Below are 21,682 nucleotides of genomic sequence, written 5' to 3'. Positions count from 1 at the left end.
CCACCAAAAGACTTCTGTGAGATATTGGTATGAAAACTGGGTATCCAACCTAATTGGGTATCTAATCTAATTGGGTATCCTGCCGAACACTTACTGGAATTAAATGCCAAGAAAACGAATTTCAAATTTGAAATTATAAAGCTTCTAAGGAATTGAGAAAGATTGAAGATGTATGTAAATGCATGTATATGACCCTGGTCCAATTATTATTATTATTATTATTATTATTATTATTATTATTATTATTGCAATTGCAGTCAAGAAAACGAATTTCAAATTTGAACTTAAAACTTATAAGGAATTGGGAAAGATTGACGACGTAATGCAAATGCATTTATATGACCCTGGTCCAATTATTATTGTTATTATTATTGCAATTTCAGTCTTTTCGTCTTAATACTATTTGAGCTTAAAAGTGGTCATTACTTTTTATACTGTTCTAATTGTAATTTGTGTTTTTATGCATTCGTATGGTGTATGAGTATACATGATTCTGTGTATATCTTATACATACATTCTTCACATTACGTAGATTACATCGAAGCCTCCAGTCGTTTGTAAACGTCCCGGAATCCTTTGATTTAAGTAAACGCTCTCCTCAGCTACTGTAAACAAGATGCGGTCGTTTGTCTTGGTGTTGCACTTGACAGCTCTCTCTCTCTCTCTCTCTCTCTCTCTCTCTCTCTCTCTCTCTCTCTCTCTCTCTCTCTCTCTCTCAGGAACGGGCCATGGCAATTTTTTGCATGTGTACTTTTTCCTCCTCCTCCTCCTCCTCCTCCTCCGCCTATTTATCACAGGCTTACATTCGCACCCAGAATGTGGCAAGGGTTAGGACATGTGTCATTGTCTTTTTATTTATCTGTCTATTGATGTGTTTCTTCTTCTTCTTCTTCTTCTTCTTCTTCTTCTTCTTCTTCTTATTATTATTATTATTATTATTATTATTATTATTATTATTATTATTATTATTATATATATATATATATATATATATATATATATATATATAATATATATATATTACCTTAAGAAAAGCGCACAGAGATAGATACTCAAAACATTCTATAAACCTCTTAAGTGACGTTAAGAATTCAGTCCGTCTCGCACTTTAAATTCTACTTAGGATTTCCGTCCTGACCTCTCTGTGACCTCTGACCCGGCGGGTGTGACCTGCGATATGCACTCCCATTCTGAACAGGTTTGGGATGACCTCCGGTCATCGTAGTGGCGTGGTCAGAATTCCTTTTGGTATGTGTGAGAGAGAGAGAGAGAGAGAGAGAGAGAGAGAGATCAGTTACATTGAAATGAGTTTCTTACAGCAGTATTTTGCAATAAATATCTTGCATTCTCCTACCATTACTATTGCTTGTGACTTCATTGCTTGCACAGGCAGGCACTAACTTCATCATCAACGTATCCAAACATCATGACGTCATTAGCAGGGATAAACATGACGTCATTAACCATTTCCCCTAGACGACATGATCCATTTCCCCCTAGACGCAGCCATTGATTTCATCTGTACCCCGAGGCATTAATAATTCAATTTCCGCCCACCCCCCTCATCATCGCATTTATTACGCCTATGTTTTATGTATGTCTGGGGGGACATTGCACTGGATTGTTGCAATCACTTGATATTGCAAAGGCCATCTCCATTCGAGGATTTACGATGTCTCTCTCTTTCTCCCTAGCGGGGGTTAAAGACTTTTGGGGATTTTCCGAGTGGCTGTCGCAGTCGGTGGATGGAGTGTGTGCATTTTTACGACCCAGACTTGACTTGTATGTATAAGTGGATGTCCCTTTTATGTATGAGTTTAATTGTTTTTTGCTTTATACATACGTCGTGGAGACGTGTTTGTGCCTCATACATGCATCGTGGAGACGTATTTGTTTGTTGATTTTATTCGTTCTTAGTTATCGTTATTTTTTTTATTCCATTTTTTTAAATACCACTTTTTCTTTTAAGAACTTTTTCTGTCCGCCCTCAGATCTTAAAAACTACCGAGGCTAGAGGGCTGCAAATTGCTATGTTGATCATCCACCCTCCAATCATCAAACGTACCAAATTGCAGCCCTCTAGCCTCAATAGTTTTGATTTTATTTAAGATTAAAGTTAGCCATAATCGTGCTTATGGCACCGCTGTAGGTACCAATAACACAGGCCACCACCGGGCCGTGGCTGAGTTTCATGGGCAGCGGGTAAGAGTTTCATGGGCCGTGGCTGAAAGTTTCATACAGCATTACTGCATACGTTGTACAGAAAACTCGATTGCGCCGAAGAAACTTCGGCGCATTTTTTACATGTTTCTTTTTTCGTTTCATTAGATAAAGAGATGAACATAAGATATATTGTTATATTATTTTAACGGTGTCTGTAATCTCTCTGGCCGTGAGAACCTTACGAGATAAAGCATCCATCAGGGTGCGCCCATACTACAATAAAACATGCGATAAACGCGTCACCAGCTTATCTCATACACATCACAAACAGGTTGAATACATGTCAACGACTGATTGTAGTTCTGTCCAGTACTTCTTTTTAAATTTTTGTGGTATAGGTTCGTTTGTTTGTTTAGTTTTAACTTTTAAATAATGAGTTTTATGATTAGAATTCCATTAAATATTTTTAAACGAGCTTGTTGGCGCGCGCTACGCGCGCTGGAACCCAGGGCTGCTGTCTCCCTTACCCTTCCGACACCCTACCTACCCCGCCCCCACCCGGGGCGGACATACAGGTCTGCAGGAGGAGGGTGGATGTCTTCCCTACCCTCCCGTTCCCCTGCCTACCCCGCCCCCACCCGGGGTGGACATACAGGTTTGCAGGAGGAGGGTGGATGTCTCCCCTACCCTCCCGTTCCCCTACCTACCCCGCCCCCACCCGGGGCGGACAAACCAGTTAGCAGGGAGTGGTTGGCTGTGTCATGTCTCCCCTACTGTCACCCGGGTGAGGACAAACAAGATCAGATCCTCTCGAATTTTATTATTTTTAAATACCAGTTCCCCCCCCCCCTCCCCTTCCCTCCCCTTCCCCTCCCCTTTCCCCTTCCTTCCCTTCCCTCCCCTCCCCCCCCTTCCCCTTCCCTCCCCTCCCCTCCCCTTCCCTCCCTTCCTACTTCCCTCACCCTCCTACTTCCCTCCCCCCTTCTCCCTCCGATTCCTTTTTCTACAGACGAGTCATCTTATTATTTCTTTCTCTTAGTTTTTCCTATTTCTCCTTCCTTCAGACTTTCTCTGCTCACGCCCACCCCGCCCACGCCTGCCCTCTCCCTTTTTTGATTCTGGCAATTATCTCTCTGGAATCATTCGGGCGTAAATTATGAGAGAGAGAGAGAGAGAGAGAGAGAGAGAGAGAGAGAGAGTTGGGGAGTCTCAGTCTGATGAGATTTGCAAGAAAAGGTTTTTTTACAACACGAATTATTGGGAGAAGTGTAATACTGTTTTAGTATTGTTTATTATTACTGTTGCTGTTTTTGTTGTAGTGGATGTTATAGTTATAACTACAGCAACTTTCGCTACTTTTAATGTTGTGTTTATGTTCTACTACTGCTATTACTGCTGCTACTGCTACTGCTACTTATAAAGGCTATACAAAAGTTATTCAATATATTCCTATGTTTCACTACTGCATATTCTCAAATGTTGTATTATACCTTTTGTTGTAATTAATGTTGTAGTGGGTGTTATAGTCATAACTGTAATTGAATTTTTTAGTTTTTCTTTTTAATTTTCTGCGTTTCTGTCTATCTATATTTAAGTTTTCTGTAAAAAAACAACAATTGTGTCCGGCACTTTTTTGTCCAACCTCAGATCTTAAAAAGTACTGAGGCTAGAGGGCTGCAAATTGGTACATTGCTCATCCACCCTCCAATCATCAAACATACCAAATTGCAGCCCTCTAGCCTCAGTAGGTTTTATTTGATTTAAGGTTAAGGTTAGCCATGATCGTGCTTCTGGTAACGATATAGGATAGGCCACCACCAGACCTTGGTTAAAGTTTCATGGGCTGCGGCTCATACAGCATTATACCGAGACCACCGAAGGATAGATCTGTTTTCGGTGGCCTTGATTATAAGCTGTACATAAAACTCGATTGCGCCGAAGAAACTTCGGCGTAATTTTTTACTTGTTTTAAGTCAGAATAAATAGTCTATTTGTTCAGCGTGATTCCTCGTTTACCGAAATTTTCAGTCTTCTTCTATTTTTTCTGTCTTCTATTTTCTCCGCCTTCTGTTTCCCCTTTTACTATCGCTTTTTCTTTTCTTCTGTTTACCAGAGTACCTCGTTTATCATTCTTCGAGTTCTGTTTTTTTTTTTTTTTTCTCTATCCGATCTTTCTTTTATAGATTCTCTCTCTCTCTCTCTCTCTCTCTCTCTCTCTCTCTATATATATATATATATATATATATATATATATATATATATATATATATATATATATATATATATATATATATATATATATATATATATATATATATATATTTATTTTATCCGGACATATAACTATGACCTGACAGAAAAAATCCCAAACAATCAGGTCAAAGTTCCGTCTGTCTGTTCTTTTTCTTCTTCTTCTTCTTCTTCTTCTTCTTCTTCTTCTTCTTCTTCTTCTTCTCTTTTTTTTCTCCTGAGAATTTTATTAAAGTTGTAGGTCTTCCAGGCGGATTTACGGCCCATTTCGTAGACTTTCATTTTATTCAATTTGTTCCCCCCTCCCCCTTCCCTTTCTCTCTCTCTCTCTCTCTCTCTCTCTCTCTCTCTCTCTCTCTCTCTCTCTCTCTCTCTCTCTCTCTTTGTTACTCTTTTCTAATGCCTTTTCTTTATTATTTATTCTTATTTTTGTCCCAGTTTGTTTAAACTTTTATCCCTTCATTGTTCATCTGTTTATCTTTTTGTATTTTTTTACTATACATATATATGATTTCTCTCTCTCTCTCTCTCTCTCTCTCTCTCTCTCTCTCTCTCTCTCTCTCTCTCTCTCTCTCTCTCTCTCTCTTTATGTAGGCATGCTGTATAAATGCGTTTCCCATTCCTCTCCAGATAGCTGTCTCTCATAGTGTACAAAATTCCTCTGTCCACCAACCTCTCTCTCTCTCTCTCTCTCTCTCTCTCTCTCTCTCTCTCTCTCTCTCTCTCTCTCTCTCTCTCTCTCTCTCTCTCTCTCTCCATCACCAGTCACTCCCCGGAACCATCATGATTGGGTCATCAGCTCCCAGACCTTTAATCTAAGTTATGCTCTAGGAATCCCTCTGGTGCTCTAGATCAGTCTAGGTTCTAGAGATGCTAGGATGTCTAGATAGGTCTTTTCTAGGTCTTGGGACTCTCTCTCTCTCTCTCTCTCTCTCTCTCTCTCTCTCTCTCTCTCTCTCTCTCTCCTCTCTGTGTTTGGAATTTATTGGGTCTTTACCAGTTTACATTTACATTTTTATTGTTTCAGTCGTTCTAGAGAGAGGAGAGAGTCTTTTCTAGGTCTTGGGAGAGAGAGAGAGAGAGTTTAGATTTAGAGAGAGAGAGAGAGAGATAGAGATTTACAAAACTTGTCAATCATATAAGTAAAATATCCCATTCAGTTTCATATTATTCTCCCTTGTGATAGCACCTGACTAAATGCTTATTAATTCTTAATTCCATGTGAGAGAGAGAGAGAGAGAGAGAGAGAGAGAGAGAGAGAGAGAGAGAGAGAGAGAGAGAGAGAGAGAGATGCAAGCAAAATCGATTTATGAAACTGTCAGTCACTCAAGTTAAATATTCCCATTGAATTTTATCTTATTCACCCCAGTGATGCCACCCAACTGAATGCTTATTAATTCCTAATTCAGGTGGAGAGAGAGAGAGAGAGAGAGAGAGAGAGAGAGAGAGAGAGAGAGAGAGAGAGAGAGAGAGAGAGAGGCACGAGCAAGATCGACTTATAAGACTCGTTACCAAGCTAAGCAAAATATTCTGTTCAATTTCATCTCATTCAACCCATTGATAACACCTGACTAAATGCTTATTATTAAAATTATTTCCAGAAGAGAGAGAGAAAGAGAGAGAGAGAGAGAGAGAGAAACATGCAAGCAAGCTCAATTGATAAACACTCTTCAGTCACTTATGTTAAATATCCTATTCAATATCACCTCATAGTTCCTTATTGGACGGGTGGGTTTCGTTCTCAGCTAGTGCTCTGCTGGGCCCGCGTTCGATTCTCCGACTGGCCAATGAAGAATTAGAGGAATTTATTTCTGGTGATAGAAATTCATTTCTCGTTAGAATGGGGTTGGGATTCCACAATAAGCTGTAGGTCCCGTTGCTAGGTAACCAGTTGGTTCTTAGCCACGTAAAATAGATCTAATCCTTCGGGCCAGCCCTAGGAGGGCTGTTAATCAGCTCAGTGGTTTGGTAAAACTAAGGTATAATTATCAATGTCACCTCATTCACCGAGCAAAAACACCCTAATAAATGCTTTTCAAATTCTCAATTCCAGGTTGGTTAGGGGCGCTATCCACTTCCCTGGCACTCCTGGTCTCGCCGGTCACCATCGCCGTCTGCAGGAGGAACTCCACCCGCCTGACGGCAGTCATCGGGGGCCTGGTCACTGCGCTGGGCTGCCTGTTCACCTCCTTTGCTAGTCAGTTCCACCAGCTCTTCTTCAGCTATGGGACCGTCATAGGTGAGTTGATTTGGGGAAATGGTTGGGGGGGACTTGTATGTTAGTTGAATTGGGGAAGGGAACATATAGGTGAGTTGATTTTGGGGGGTTATAGGCGAGTTGAATTGGGGAAGGGGTGACTTACAGGTGAGTTGATTTGGGGAAAGGGGGACATATAGGTGTGTTGCTGTGGGAATGGGTTGGGACTTGTATGTGAGTTGAATTGGGGAAGGGGGCATATAGGTGAGGGATTTTGGGGGGTTATAGGTGAGTTGAATTGGGGAAGGGGGCTTATGGGTGAGTTAGTTTGGGGTTGAAGGGGAAGGGGGCATATAGGTGAGTTGATTTGGGGAAGGGGTCATATAGGTGTGTTGATTTGGGGAAAGGGGTGACTTATGGATGAGTTGAATTGGGGAAGGGGCATATAGGTGAGTTGATTTTGTGGGGCGGTTATAGGTGAGTTGGTTTGGGAAAAGGATAACGTATAAGTGAATTGATTTGGGGAAGGCAGGTCTTATAGGTGAGTTGATTTGGGGAAGGGGCAACTTATAGGTGAGTTGATTTGGGAAAAGGGGATGTATAGGTGAGTTGATTTGGGAAAAGGGGAACGTATAAGTGAACTGATTTGGAGAAGGTGGGTTTTATAGGTGAGTTGATTTAGGGAAGGTGGGTCTTATAGGCAAGTTGATTTTGGGGTGGGGACATGAAAAGATTTGTTGATATTTTAATTTCGTAATCATCATTCTCTCTCTCTCTCTCTCTCTCTCTCTCTCTCTCTCTCTCTCTCTCTCTCTCTCTCTCTCTCTCTCTCTCTTTCCAAAAATATTCAGCTTAGGTCACCCACCTTCAATTTATGGAGAAAGGGAATGACCTAGTTTACCCTCAAAATGTTTTCATTATCTATTTAGGATCTATAATTCATTAAAGGACTTTTACGACAGGGAATAAATTAAGGTCATGTCAGTCCAGGTGACCTCACAGCGGCGGTCGGGGGAGGAAAAAACGCATGAAATGACAATGAGTATAGGAGAGAGAGAGAAATTCAATACTCTCTCTCTCTGAAAAAAACGGGAGAAGTATGAAATGACAATGAGTTTAGGAGAGAAAGAATTTCATTCTCTCTCTCTCTCTCTCTCTCTCTCTCTCTCTCTCTCTCTCTCTCTCTCTCTCTCTCTCTCTCTCTCTCTACATATGTATTATATTCATGCGTACGTGCATACATTTTCTTTATTGTTTTATGCAAAGGCCGATGGAAGGGGATTTTGATGCTTAAATCAATTTTGGTATAAAGAAATAAAAAAGGATAGGAAAAGATTGGGTTCTGAACTCCACAGAGTGACAGTAAAGGGAAATAAATTGTTTAACCTGTTTATATATATATATATATATATATATATATATATATATATATATATATATATATATATATATATATATATATATATATATATATATATATATATACATATATTTTTATATATATATGTGTATGATATATTACATATATTTTTATATATATATATATACAGTAAGTATGGCTGTTTTAGACAGGAGTCTTTCGTCAATAAGAGTTTGAATGAAATGTTGATTTTTATATAAGAATTAAGAATAATCAAGAATAATCATTTCAACGTAACCTAAATTTGCAAGATGTTAAAGACATAAATTGCAAGACCTAAAGTTTTGAATGAGTGGCACACAGGTATTTTGTGATTTATATAAAACAAATTGAACTTTTAAACCTTTTTCCTATATTCTGAGGATGGTAAAATTTTGTTATTTTGTGTTTTTGCGTCCATTGTTGCTGAATTAAGTTGTTTTTTCATATATTTTCGTGAAATTGTTTAGCTTTCCATAGTGAAGCCCAGAATATTCCCATTTATCCCTAGGCTTTGCAGATTTCCCCATTTCTTTTCAATATTTCACTGATTTTGTGCCTGATTTCCCTAGAGGTGCTCGATTTCCCCCCCACGCATTCTTCAAAAAATATCACGAGTTTTTCTGACATTCTCATAATAACCTTATGATTTTAAACATTAGTCTGTAAATTATTAAATATTATATTCTGGTTCTCAAATTAGCATATTTCCCCTTGGTCTGCCCCCTCGAGTTGCATGATATCAGTCCACAATCGTCCTTTACCGGCCTGATTGCATGTCACAATCTCCCCACGGTTGATAGAATTTTCCATTATTTTTTGGTTATTCCCCTATTTATGGCCAGCTTTTCCCCACGCGAATTTTCATATTTTTTTTCTGCAACTGCTTACGTTATCTTCCTAGAGATATCTTTTTTATTTTTTAACGTTCTATTACCAAGTTCGATATCTTTTGTCTGATGTTATCTTCCCAAAGTTGGCATTTTTCTTACGCTGTCTTCCCAGAGTTATAGTATGTTTTCGACTTGATTTTTCACCTAAAGGCATTTTCCCAGTATTACAAAATTCCATCCAGTTCGTCAAAGCTCCCTGTCATGATTAATATTACTACTGCAAACATGCTTGAAAAATCAGTTGAATTTTACTGTTAGTATTATCATTACTGCCAACGTGCTTGAAAAATCAGTTGAATTTTACTATTTGACACATCAGGTGCCGTACAAGTCAAGTTCTGGTTATGAGTGCTCCATCTTACAGTAATATTTTATCACGTATTTTATGTTGTAATGTCTTTTTTTTTTCCCCCTTTAACGTAAAGTTGAATTCGACCAACTTTCTCGATTATTCAGAATTGAACTGACTGATCCACCTACCCCGTTGAGACATATTTTTAAGGCTGAAAGGCGAACGTCTTCCCCGTGCTCAACCCCTTATTAAAATAGTTTTGAGATCGAAAGAACAAGTTTTAAAAGCCAAACCGCCCCCGGACCGCTGACGGGATTTGTCAGTCTCATTACACATTCATGGCTTTCCGTGACGCCGGAGTTTTTAGACGGGAATAACCGCATTGACAGTGAATGGAATCGTGTGGCGCACCCTATAAAAGACACGTGGGGGTCTACTCCATAATTCCCCCCATTGAATGTAAAGGGATTTGCACTGAATGCAGGGTACGTTGAGTCCTTCCTATTGGAAGATGGAGGACCAAGATGGCGGACCAAGATGGAGAACCATTCCAGCGTTTTACGGTGTGAAAAGATGATTTCCTGGACCGAGAGATCTTGGGTGGGAGGTTGGCCGAGTTCGAATTGAAGTTTCCGAGTCTTCAGTCTGTGGGGGAATGCCTAAGGGGGAGGTGCTTGGGTGTTTCTCTGTTCCCTGACCTCGGATGCTTCTGTGGGGACTGACGGAGGTCAGGAAGTGGGAGCTGCCAAGGGGTGCCCTTCCCAATGGGATACTCCACAGGGTCCCGAATTCTTGGCTGAGGGGGTGTGAGGTGTACTGGGGCTTGGTCATTGGATTCCCATTCGTTTTCCAAATTAATCTTTGTCTATCAAATAGATATAGGGTTTAAAGGGGAAGGTCCAGGAGGATTGGTTAGAAAAGATTTTAGTGGATATCCTAAGGTCAGAGTCTTGGGATTGGTTAAAGAAGGGTCCTTTTTAGTTTTCTGTAAAAGAAAACTATTTTAACGGCTTTGTCTGTCCGTCCGCACCTTTTTCTGTCCGCACTTTATTCTGTCCGCACCCTTTCTATCCGCCCACTACTAAGGCTAGAGTGCTGCAAATTGCTATGTTGATCATCCACCCTCCAATCATCAAACATTTCAAATTGCAGCCCTCTAGCCTTAGCAGTTTTTATTTTATTTAAGGTTAAAGTTAGCCATAGGCGTGCTGTTGGCAACGTTATAGGATAGGCCACCACCAGACCGTGGTTAAAGTTTCAAGGGCCGCGGTTCATACAGCATTATACCGAGACTACCGAAAGATAGAACTGTTTTCAGTGGCCTTGATTATACACTGTAACGGCTGTACAGAAAACTCGATTGCGCTGAAGAAACTTTGGCGCATTTTTTACTTGATTTTATGGTGGATGGGAAGGGTGAGTTGATAAAAACGGCGCTTTTGGGGGGATGGTCTTTATAAGGTAAAAAGTAGGAGATAAAGGCGAAATACTTGTCTTTGGTGAAAGTGATGAAACTACGAGTGGAAAGAAATTGTTGCCACAGTCAGAGAGAAAGAAATCTTATTTCATTAAGTAGAATTAAAAAGGACCCCCAATTTTTTTTTTTTTTTCAGTAAAATAGAATCGTTTCCTTCTGCGAGGAAAAATACTGCCAAGAGCTCTGTAGTCTCTATTGGATAATAATATAATATAATATAATTTAATATAAATGTAACGTACTATAATGTTTTTCATCCAAGCTAAATGTCTACCAAAAAATCCATTTCCTTTTGTGCCCAGAAAAGATGAACTGAAAAGAAACCTGAACGTATCTCACTCTCTCACATGCCAACTTCATTTCTGCAATTATAACTTCGAGAAGAAAGTAACCAGTGCCAAGATATTCTTGGGGTACGGAGTACGTGGCATAAACGCTCTGATGCCCAACAATAACTCGGCGAGGAACAATGACAGACTTTGAAAAACTTCGGGACGAGGATTTCTTGCTAAACTGACGGCACAAGTTAGTCCAGAGAATAGGTTTTTTTTTAAGGGAATTTTTAAAATTGGAGAAGGGGAGTTTCTGAGGTAGCAGTGGAGGTTATTTTTTTATTTTTTTATGATGTAGGGACATTGAAAAGGTTTTTTTTTTAGAAGTGAATGGAATTTCAATTCATCTAGAAAAGGAAAATAAAGATACAGTTATAGTTCGCTTAATTGTTGTTGCATAGTGATGAGAATTGTGTAGGCAGCAGTGATACTGGCCAGTGACTCTGTGGTTTCACGTAATAATAATAATAATAATAATAATTCCAAATCTTCATGAAATAATCTCTCTCTCAGATTATATATTATACACACACACACACACATATACACATATATATATATATATATATATATATATATATATATATATATAGATATATAGATAGATAGATAGACAGATAGATAGATTTAGATAGATAGATAGATAAGTAAATAAATATGTACATTATATATATATATGTATATATAAACATACATATGTGTGTATATGTATATGTGTGTATATATAAACCCAGTTTTCCCACAGTATTATGTTCAAACTATATCTCTCCCACATCACCCACTGTTACCCACCGGTGCCCGGACAGGTGACATCGATTAGTGTCCCGTCAGGTAGCGCCACCTGGCAGCCGCGGGTGGAAACTACCTTGTAAACATGACATCATACCCCGGGAGACATGAAGGGTTTTGGGAGTTGCCAGTTAGCATTATGGGAGTAGTTTTGGTAATTATTGACCTTCTCGGTGGCTGTAATTGTTGGAGATAGCCGTATTTATAAATAAATAGGCATAATTATTAAAAAGAGCTATTTAATCATCCATTGCCTGCAAGCTTTCGTCGTATTGTTACTTGAGAAATTAGGACATTTGTTGTAACTTTCGTATTGTTTGATGGCAGTGCTTGGCAACTCATAAACGCATACTCCGTGTTCTTTACCGTATGGGGATTCAGTTGCAAAGACGCGCCCGGTCTCCTCCCGGGTGACAGGTGACAGGTGAGACGTCACCCGTTTCATTAACTGACAGAACTGTCTGGACGGCAGAGCGTCTCCGCGGCGATAAAATTGTTCCCAGGAGATATTTATTGCGCGGTACTTCATGTCAGTCAGGGTGAGAAGCTGCATTGCTCCAGAGACGTGGTCTGTGTTTTTGAGTGATTGGTGTCCCTTGTAAGTTTTTGAAGGTATTTATGTATGTATATATATATATGGATAACGAGTATTTTGCCATAAAAAAAAGGGGTCCTTTCTCTCTCTCTCTCTCTCTCTCTCTCTCTCTCTCTCTCTCATATTGGCGCTTGTGCTTGTGTATATACTCATATTCTTGACGGGTATCTCTCTCTCTCTCTCTCTCTCTCTCTCTCTCTCTCTCTCTCTCTGTATATATTATGTACAGAGAGAAAGAGAGGGGTGAGATATATATATATATATATATATATATATATATATATATATATATATACAGTATAATATATACATATATATGCATGAGCTTGTATTTATAGTCGTACTTGTATTTATAGTCTCTTCTCAGCCATAATCTCTCTCTCTCTCTCTCTCTCTCTCTCTCTCTCTCTCTCTCTCACACACACACACACACACACACACACACACACACACACACACATAATCCCTCCATGAACTGGATTCTTCCCCTCCCCTCCTCCCCCTCCCCACCCATCATCACCATCACCACCTTCCTCCTGCTCCTCCTCCTGCTCCTCCTCCACTCCTCCTCCTCCTCCTCCTCCTCCTCCTCCTCCTCCTCCTCCTCCTCCTCCTCCCCATCACCAGCACTATAATTTACCGACGGCGATCAGTCATGAGATCTCTATAATTTCCCCCGAAAACTTTTCCCTCCCTCAAAACAAACAGATCTCGGGCCAGACTTTCTGGCCCGGCCTTTTAGGAAAGAGGGATCATTCATCAGGAGAAATATTACGGCCCAAAAAATCCTCGGGAACTTTTCCTCGCGGAATCCGCGTCGAATCAAGGCCGGGGAAATGAACCCCGTGAGGTGTTGGGGGGTTTTGGGGGGGGGGAAGCTTGTGATGATCTGATTGGCGGGAAACGCTTCGATGGAATGAGTGTTCGCGCCAAAACCTAAAAAAAAAATATTTAAAAACCGCGCCGAACTGGAGGTTTTGCGCCAAAATAAAAAAAAAACATTTAAAAAGCGCACAAAAGTGGAGTGTTAGGGCCAAAATAAAAAAAAAAAAAAATTAAAAAGCGCACGAAAATTGAGTAAAAAAAATTTTTTTTTTAAGCGCGCGAAAGTGGAGTGTTTGCGCCAAAATAACAAAAAAAATTTAAAAACCGCGACGGAGTGGAGTGTTTTCGCCAAAAGCTTAAGAATAAAATTAAAAAGCGCGCGTAATTACTAGAGTGTTCGCGCCAAAAGCTGAAAAAAAAAAACATTTTAAAAATGCGCGAAACTAGATTGTTCGCGCCAAAAGCTGACAAAATATTAAAAAAGCGCGGGAAACTAGAGTCATCGCGCCAAAATCTGAAAAAATAAAATAAAAAACCTCACGAAACTGCAATGTTCGCGACAAAAGCTAAAAATACAAATTTAAAGCTCGCGAAATTTTTCCTATATTTTTTTCTAGTAGAGACAAACCCATTGACACCAAAGGCCTTCTTTAAAGGAAGCTTTTTTTTTTTTTTTTGCCCTAAAAGCAAAAAAAAGAAAAATTAAAAATTAAAAATCTCGCTAAACTTTTTTTGTTTATTTTAGTTAGAGACAAACCTATTGAAAGCAAGGTTCTTCTTTTAAGAAAGCTTTTTTTTTTCAAACGGAAGAGAAAAATCCTGTTGAAGGCAATTTTGCCTAAAGGAAAAAAAAAAAGGTCAGGTTAGAGTTTTATTCTAAAAAGATGGACGTAATATCTCAGAAATCAGGAATTCCTTGCCAAAAAGGCATTCCTAATGATTCCCGTTTCTTTCGTTTTCAAAGGGGTGGGTGGGCTGGGAGGGGGGGGGGGGTGGTGTGTCATACCCCGACACTCCTGCCTGCCAAATAGCCAAATCTTTTCACTCCCGTACGTATACACACGTGGAAGGAATTAGGGAACGGAGTGAGCAGATTTTTTTTTTTTTTTTTTTTTTGAGAAAAGTGAGTTCCAACTCCACACTTCCAGTAATATAATATCAAGTAAATAACTGAAATTTTAACCAGCTGGACTTTTTTGTATCTTATTTTAATGTAAAGGACCTCTGATAACAAATATGAAATTATTTCCTTAGCAAAAAATCCGAGAAAATTTATTATTAAATACTGCAAAATCATGATAGATTCTTTTCCCATATATATATATATATATATATATATATATATATATATATATATATTATACTTTTTCCTCAGATACAACTTAACCAGTGAAGTAATACTAAAGAATCCCTGGCCTCCTTGTGAGCCATTGCCGCTCGCATCAGACTCATAACTAGTAGTTTTTGGAATTTAGATAGGTTGCGTTTATAGGACGTAATATTCTTTCATACTGACTTACGGGAATCAGAGATATCTCTTTGTGAAAGTATGAGACTAACTTAGAGATAGAGAGAAAGATTAGCTGACAGAGAGAGAGAGAGAGAGAGAGAGATTATCTGATGAATAGAAAGATTTTCTGGTTAAGTATGGAAATTGAAAAGGAAAATGAATAATTGGCTGCAAACCTACATTACTCTGAGGAGAAAAGAGAGAGAGAGAATAATGGCCCCACTAAAACCACACACTAAATAATATTCATGTCGATAGACAGGATAATAGACAGCCAGCAGGACGAACGTAGAAAAATGAAATGCAGTCACAGAATGGGACGAGAAATCCGGTACGAATTGACCAGATTTCCGACCGAGGTGGAATGCCATTTCTGTTTTGAATCTGCATTCTGAGAATTCTTTTGCTGAGTCAGCAGATTTTCCCCTGATGGGAGACCAAGTCTCTTCCTTAGAAATGGAAGGGAGAAGAGAAGAACTCTCTTTCTGGAGACCTTATAACCTATGGTTTGAAACTTTAGGCAGTGCCGTAGCCTCTGTTGGTTGGATGGCCGGAGTTCAGAGGTTCAGATCGGGATTCTTGCCCCGTGCTGGCATAGGCCAACTAGCCCAGGGAATGACAAAAATGGAAAAATTAGATTCTAGATTCTGTTTATATATATATATGTGTGTGTGTGTTTATGTATGTATGTAAGAATATTTGTACGTATTTACGTACGAATCCCCGTAGCTGAGTGATTAACGATTTCTCCCCACCAGGGAGAACCTGAAATCGATCCCATGGGTAGGTGGTGCCCGTTTTGCCTAAGTGATGAAGAAACAGACATTTAAAAGCTTCGCTGTAGTTTCAGATCTCAGATAATTATGACATTTTTCTTCTCTCTCTCTCTCTCTCTCTCTCTCTCTCTCTCTCTCTCTCTCTCTCTCTCTCTCTCTGTTGTGCCCCTGCATTTTTCTCACGTGTGTGCATGTAAGGAAGTGGAAAGATCTGGCGATCTGGGCGTTGACTGGGTCCGAAGGAGAGAGAGAGAGAGAGAGAGATAGATACTGGAATCTTGAGAAATGAACTCTGGCAAACATAGTATCTGCTCCTGATCTGAAACTCTAGTCTCTCTCTGAGCTTGAGTGGTCTGGTTTCAGTCCCCCTTCTCTCTCTCTCTCTCTCTCTCTCTCTCTCTCTCTCTCTCTCTCTCTCTCTCTCTCTCTCTCTCTGCACGTGTGTGTTTTCGCGTCATGCGCAATAGCACTCTATCACTTCATTTCCTCTTCGCCCGCTTTTTTTTAAATAATTTTTTCCACTTTTGGCGCGAAGTCCCCGTAGACGCCCTTTCCCGCCAAAACAGCGCCTTTTCCCCCACCTCGCGGGGGCGTTAATATCTCTTCTCAAATCAGCGAGGAATCTGCGAATTTCCCCTTTTTCTTGCATATTCTTGTGATTAACGACCCTTCCCTCGAAGGGCCGATGGAAAATGGAGTTTGCCGTGGGCGTGATAAGTGACCTGTTTGTTTTTTAAAAGGGGGAGGGCGGAAGATTCCCATTCAATTACAGCTCTTTCGATGAAGGATGAACTTCAATAGATTATATAGTCTGTGGCATAGGCGGAGGGGCTTTTGTATAAACAAGTAAAAAACTTTGGCGCAATCGTGTTTTCTGTACAGCCGCTACAGCGTATAATCAAGGTCACCGAAGATATATCTATCTTTCGATGGTCACGGTATAGTGCTGTATGAGTCGCGGTCCATGAAACTTTAACTAAACCCCGGTGTTGGCCTGTCCTATATCGTTGCCAGAAGCGCGGGCTCATTATTACACAGGATAAATAATTTATTCATAGTAGTGTCGATTCATGCTTAATGGCTGGAACACGATTAAATAAATAAAGAAAAAACTACTGAGGCTAGAGGGCTGCAGTTTGGTATGTTTGATGATTGGAGGGTGGATGATCAATATACCAATTTGCAGCCCTCTAGCCTCAGTAGTTTTTAAGATCTGAGGGCGGACAGAATAAATTGAGGACAGAATAAAGTGCGGACGGACAGACAAAGCCGGCACAATAGCTTTCTTTTACAGAAAACTAAAAACAGATACTTGCATGAAACTAAGGTAATGTTAAATACATTTACAGAGCCAAATCGTATATTTATCAATGACAAGATCTGTTTCCCATACCTCTAGAAAATGGAGATATTCGTACAAAGAAAGGAATCTTATAAAGAGAGATTTCTTTGTGTTTCTTCTTCTTCTTCTCCCCATTTCTCAAGAAGACGTTTGATCTCGTCTTCTTGGGAAAAAAATTGCTGACTTAACAAAAGAAATTCCAGTCTGCACTTTTGTTTGAAAAATCGTGGAACAGGTACGGATCGCGTCCGGTTTGTCATCCAGGCTGTCGATTTAAAGACAGGCAGTGCTCTCTCTCTCTCTCTCTCTCTCTCTCTCTCTCTCTCTCTCTCTCTCTCTCTCTCTCTCTCTCTCTCTCATTAGCATGTGTTCACGAACATTACTTCAGCTACAGGGATAGATTATATATTAATGAAGAGATTCTCTCTCTCTCTCTCTCTCTCTCTCTCTCTCTCTCTCTCTCTCATTACCATTTGTTAACCAATATTCGTTCAGCAAATAGGATTTATTGTATTTTAATCACCAGATTTCCCTCTCTCTCTCTCATTACCATTTGTTAACCAATATTCATTCAGCAAATACTTTATTATATTTTAATCACGAGATTTCTCTCTCTCTCTCTCTCTCTCTCTCTCTCTCTCTCTCTCTCTCTCTCCCTTATTAATTGCTGTCGATCAGAGTTCCCTCTTCCCTTAATCGTCAAAGTTAAAACCCTTCCTTTCGTTCAAAGATACTTCTTCCATCTCTCCGTCTTTAAGTAACTTTCGCGCCATTTTTTTAAGGCTATTTTTCCCCTTTTTGGCGCGAAGTCTCCACCCGTCAGATCTCTGCAACCTCTCCGCACCTCACGGGGTTAATTGCTCGGGTTTAATCCGACGCGGAGGAAGCTGCGAAGAAGACCTCCCTGGGTTTTTTGTTGCGGGTCTTCTTCTTCTTAAGAGGCCGGTGGAATTCGGTCGGCTCCGATTGAAGTTTCCAGAGGAAACTTCTCGAGATGAATTATGGCGGTCATGACAGATCGACGGCGGGGAGTTTTATAGTGTGTTTGCGATGCTTTTGTGGAGGAGGTGGGAAGGAGAGGGGGGAGGGGAGGGAGTGAGGAGTTGGCGGGTAAGGCTATGGTGCTAATGAGAGAGAGAGAGAGAGAGAGCAATTTGGCGAAGACTTGCACTAGGAAAAGGAGTACTATGTAATTGTGAAGTGCAGAAATGAGAGAGAGAAAGAGAAAGAGAGAGAGAGAGATAGTAATTTGGCGAAGAATTGCACCAGGAAAAGAAGTACCATTTAATTGTAAAGTGGAAGCGGAGAGAGAGAGATTTTAATTCAATAACCAGTTAAATTTTAGGCTTTTTTTTTTTTTTTTTTTTTTTTTTTTTTTTTTGAACCGACAACCCAATGGAAATTAACATCAGCCAAAACGCTCTCCATATATTAAAAGTGCAGCCCGGGATTTTTTTGCTGACCCAGCAGTTTTCCCCCGGGTTAGGAGGACTTCGTCTTCCTGAGGAGCGGAAGGAACACGCTGTAGTAGGACTTTGTCTTCCTGAGAAATGGAAGGAAGACATTGGGAGGCCTCCTGCTAACACCATCACAATAGATGTAGAAGACAAAGATATGGTATCAGCCTCTCTGTGGCATGTGATTGGTTGATGTGTTTTTGCTTCCGCCAATCACAGTGAACTTCAGATGTTTACCGTCAGCTCCAACGAGGGGACAAGATATGGTATCAGCCCCTTTGTGGCCTCTTGATTGGTTAATGCATTTTTGCTTCCGCCAATCACAGTGAGCTTCAGATGTCGCCTGCTGATATTTACCGTCAGCTCCAAAAAACAGTGTATAGTTTTGCAGATCTGATAAGGATTAGGTTCCTAATATATTCTGTTTCTTTTCTGTCTGTTGAAAACTTTCCTGTATTATCCGTGAAAAGATTTATTGGATTTATCTTCCAATTATTGTGTCTGTTCCTCCCTCCCCTCCTCCCTCCCCATTCTGTACATTCCGTGTTGTCGAATGGGTGTGAGAAAACAGTAAATAAATAACAGAAATTAATAGATAATGAATGAAATGACTGAGTACGCAAGAATAATAAATTAATTAAACGGATAATGATAGGAAAGTGTAACTGAGTATGCACAGATTAAAATATATCAGCAAATGCAATTATGGTTGATTTGAAAAATCAGATGATTATTATTATTATTATTATTATTATTATTATTATTATTATTATTATTATTATTATTATTATTAGTTAACGTAAGCGCATATTTTTTTGCAAAAACATGATGAAAAGATCAGTAACAAAAAGCAGAATACTGATCTATGAAAAACAAAGGGAGGAATGAAGGAAAAATAATCACACAAAAATAAACTCACTCCTATAGACGACCTGTATTTTACAGGCCTGAGGATAAGTCAAAAGATCAGTTTTTATTACATTTATTCAGGAAAAACACATTTAAGAAATAATAAAAAAAAATAACTGGTGAGAGATTCCGAGTTAACGTAAAAAATATCATAAATGAGTCCTTAAAAAAATAGACGATAACGATAAAATATGGCATAAAATATATTTTGTTGTAGATAAAATACTTTTTGATGTATGGCAAGAGAAAAAAATGAATAAATTATGGTTTTATACATCAAGAGTAAAAACTCCATATTGATTTTTTTAAATTATGATTTACAGCTTTATGGTCTTGAGAATGAATAAAATATTCCTTGAAAAAATTATAATTTATATAAAAAAATGAATTTGGACAAAAATTAATTTATACAGAAAAATATGAATTTGAAAAAATTATAATTTATACAGAAAAATAGGATTTTATTTAAATCAAAAGGAAGATTTACTTACATTAATAATTACAATAAACAGTAAAGCTTATTTGTCTCATAAATATATATGAATTATACAAAAACATTATAAAGCGTTGCAAATGAACATTGAAATGAATGACTCATTATACATGAAACGAAAGCGAGAAAAAGAATAGGTGTTTCAGAAAATGAAAAATGAATAGCGTATTAAATAAAAAAAAAAGATTATTTTGATTAAAAGGAAATGATTTAATTGATATCACTAAAAGACAATATTAGGCCATTGTCTGTATGATAGAGGGTTGTACCAATCCGCCCATAGATGATTTATAGGATAATATCTTTTTATTGTCCCTGGGAGCTGGGCTAGGGGTGTTGGGGGTTTAGAGAAGACGACGGGGATTAGATTTAATGGGTTCTTATGTTTTTTTTTTTTTGGTGTTTTTGTGTTTGTTTTTGTTTGTTTCTTGTTTTTTGTTGTTTTTGTTCATAGTGTGTTTGTTTCTGGAGTGTAATTTATTTGTTGGTGTTTTCTCTCTCAATTGTATGTCCCTCTCTCTCTCTCTCTCTCTCTCTCTCTCTCTCTCTCTCTCTCTCTCTCTCTCTCTCTCTCTCTCTCTCAAATATACGTTCATATTCCAGTGTGTCCCCAACATAGTTCCTCTCTCTCTCTCTCTCTCTCTCTCTCTCTCTCTCTCTCTCTCTCTCTCAAATGTACGTTCATATTCCAATGTGTCCCAACATCTCTCTCTCTCTCTCTCTCTCTCAGTAGTACTACGATGTGTCCCAACATAGTTCCTTCCTCTCTCTCTCTCTCTCTCTCTCTCTCTCTCTCTCTCTCTCTCTCTCTCTCAGTTCTCGTTCTATTACGATGTCTCTCTCTCTCTCTCTCTCTCTCTCTCTCTCTCTCTCTCTCAGTTGTACGTTCATATTCCAATGTGTCCCCAACACAGTTGTACGTTCAAATTACGTTCATGATGTGTCCCAACATAGTTCCCTCTCTCTCTCTCTCTCTCTCTCTCTCTCTCTCTCTCTCCTTTATCAGTATTCCGTGGGGACAGAGAGGTAATCCCTCCGTTTTGTCCGAGTTAGGAAAAATCGCGTCGCATGGTGAGAGTTCTCCTAATTGCTGTGTACAGTATTTTTTATTTAATTTTTTTATTTTCCTTCTTATTTTTATTTTCTATTTTCTTTATTTTTCTCTTGTTTTGATTATAGTCGGTGTTGTTCATTTAAGACAAGGGTTCCCTTGGCGCTTAGGGTTAATTTGTTGTTGCTTGTTGTAGTTGTAGATGGTGTTGTAGATGTTGTTGCTGGGACGGGTTCTATATTTGGATGAACATAAGTGTGAGGGAAGGTTTTTAAAAATGTATTATTATTATTATTATTATTATTATTATTATTATTATTATTATTATTATTATTATTATTGTGAAATGAGCTTATTATCAATATTAGTATTATTATTATAAAAGGACCTTTATATTATTATTATTATTATTATTATTATTATTATTATTATTATTATTATTATTATTATTATTATTATAAACCCCCCTTCTAGAAACTCTGTTCAAACCAATACCTGCCCACGTCCCACCTCTCGCCCGATCTGCTGCCCAGAGACTGACCCATCTTCCTCTCACTCTCTCTCACCCTCTCTCTCTCTCTCTCTCTTCCCCGTCGCAGGAATCGGCGTAGGAATGACGAGGGATTCCTCCACGCTGATGGTGGGCCAGTACTTCAAGAGACGGAGGGAAATCGTCGAAATTATCGTGGTCAGCGGGAGCGGTTTGGGCATCACGGTCATGTCGGTCTTCATCCGAGGCGCCATTGGGTAAGTGGGTCCTGGTTTTTTTTTTTTTTTTTTTTTTTTTTTTTTGAGGGGGAAGGGAGGGTGTTTTTTTATTTTACCTCCTTCTTATTTAGATTTCCTGTTTGTTAGGGTTTCTTCTTTCAGTTTGGGAAACGCTTGGAAGGATAATAGAATTATTGTTTTAATTTAATTCCTTTTGTAGCGTG

At 39.0% G+C, this 21,682-nt stretch overlaps 1 protein-coding gene across 4 annotated transcripts in view; it reads left to right on the top strand.

The window, feature by feature from the left end:
- LOC136852956 (monocarboxylate transporter 10-like) overlaps positions 1–21,682 on the top strand; it is a 530,164-nt gene that overhangs the window by 488,967 nt on the left and 19,515 nt on the right. For all 4 annotated transcript variants that reach the window (XM_067128030.1, XM_067128029.1, XM_067128031.1 and 1 more), the window contains 2 exons: positions 6,467–6,652; positions 21,350–21,497. In XM_067128030.1, coding sequence (XP_066984131.1) covers positions 6,467–6,652; positions 21,350–21,497 — 334 coding nt within the window. The remainder of the gene's footprint in view (positions 1–6,466; positions 6,653–21,349; positions 21,498–21,682) is intronic.

The sequence above is a fragment of the Macrobrachium rosenbergii genome, chromosome 26, assembly GCF_040412425.1.
Source record: "Macrobrachium rosenbergii isolate ZJJX-2024 chromosome 26, ASM4041242v1, whole genome shotgun sequence".
NCBI classification, from domain to species: Eukaryota; Metazoa; Arthropoda; class Malacostraca; order Decapoda; family Palaemonidae; genus Macrobrachium; species Macrobrachium rosenbergii.
Note: the sequence above shows the minus strand (reverse complement) of the source record. Positions and strands in the feature narration are given on the sequence as shown.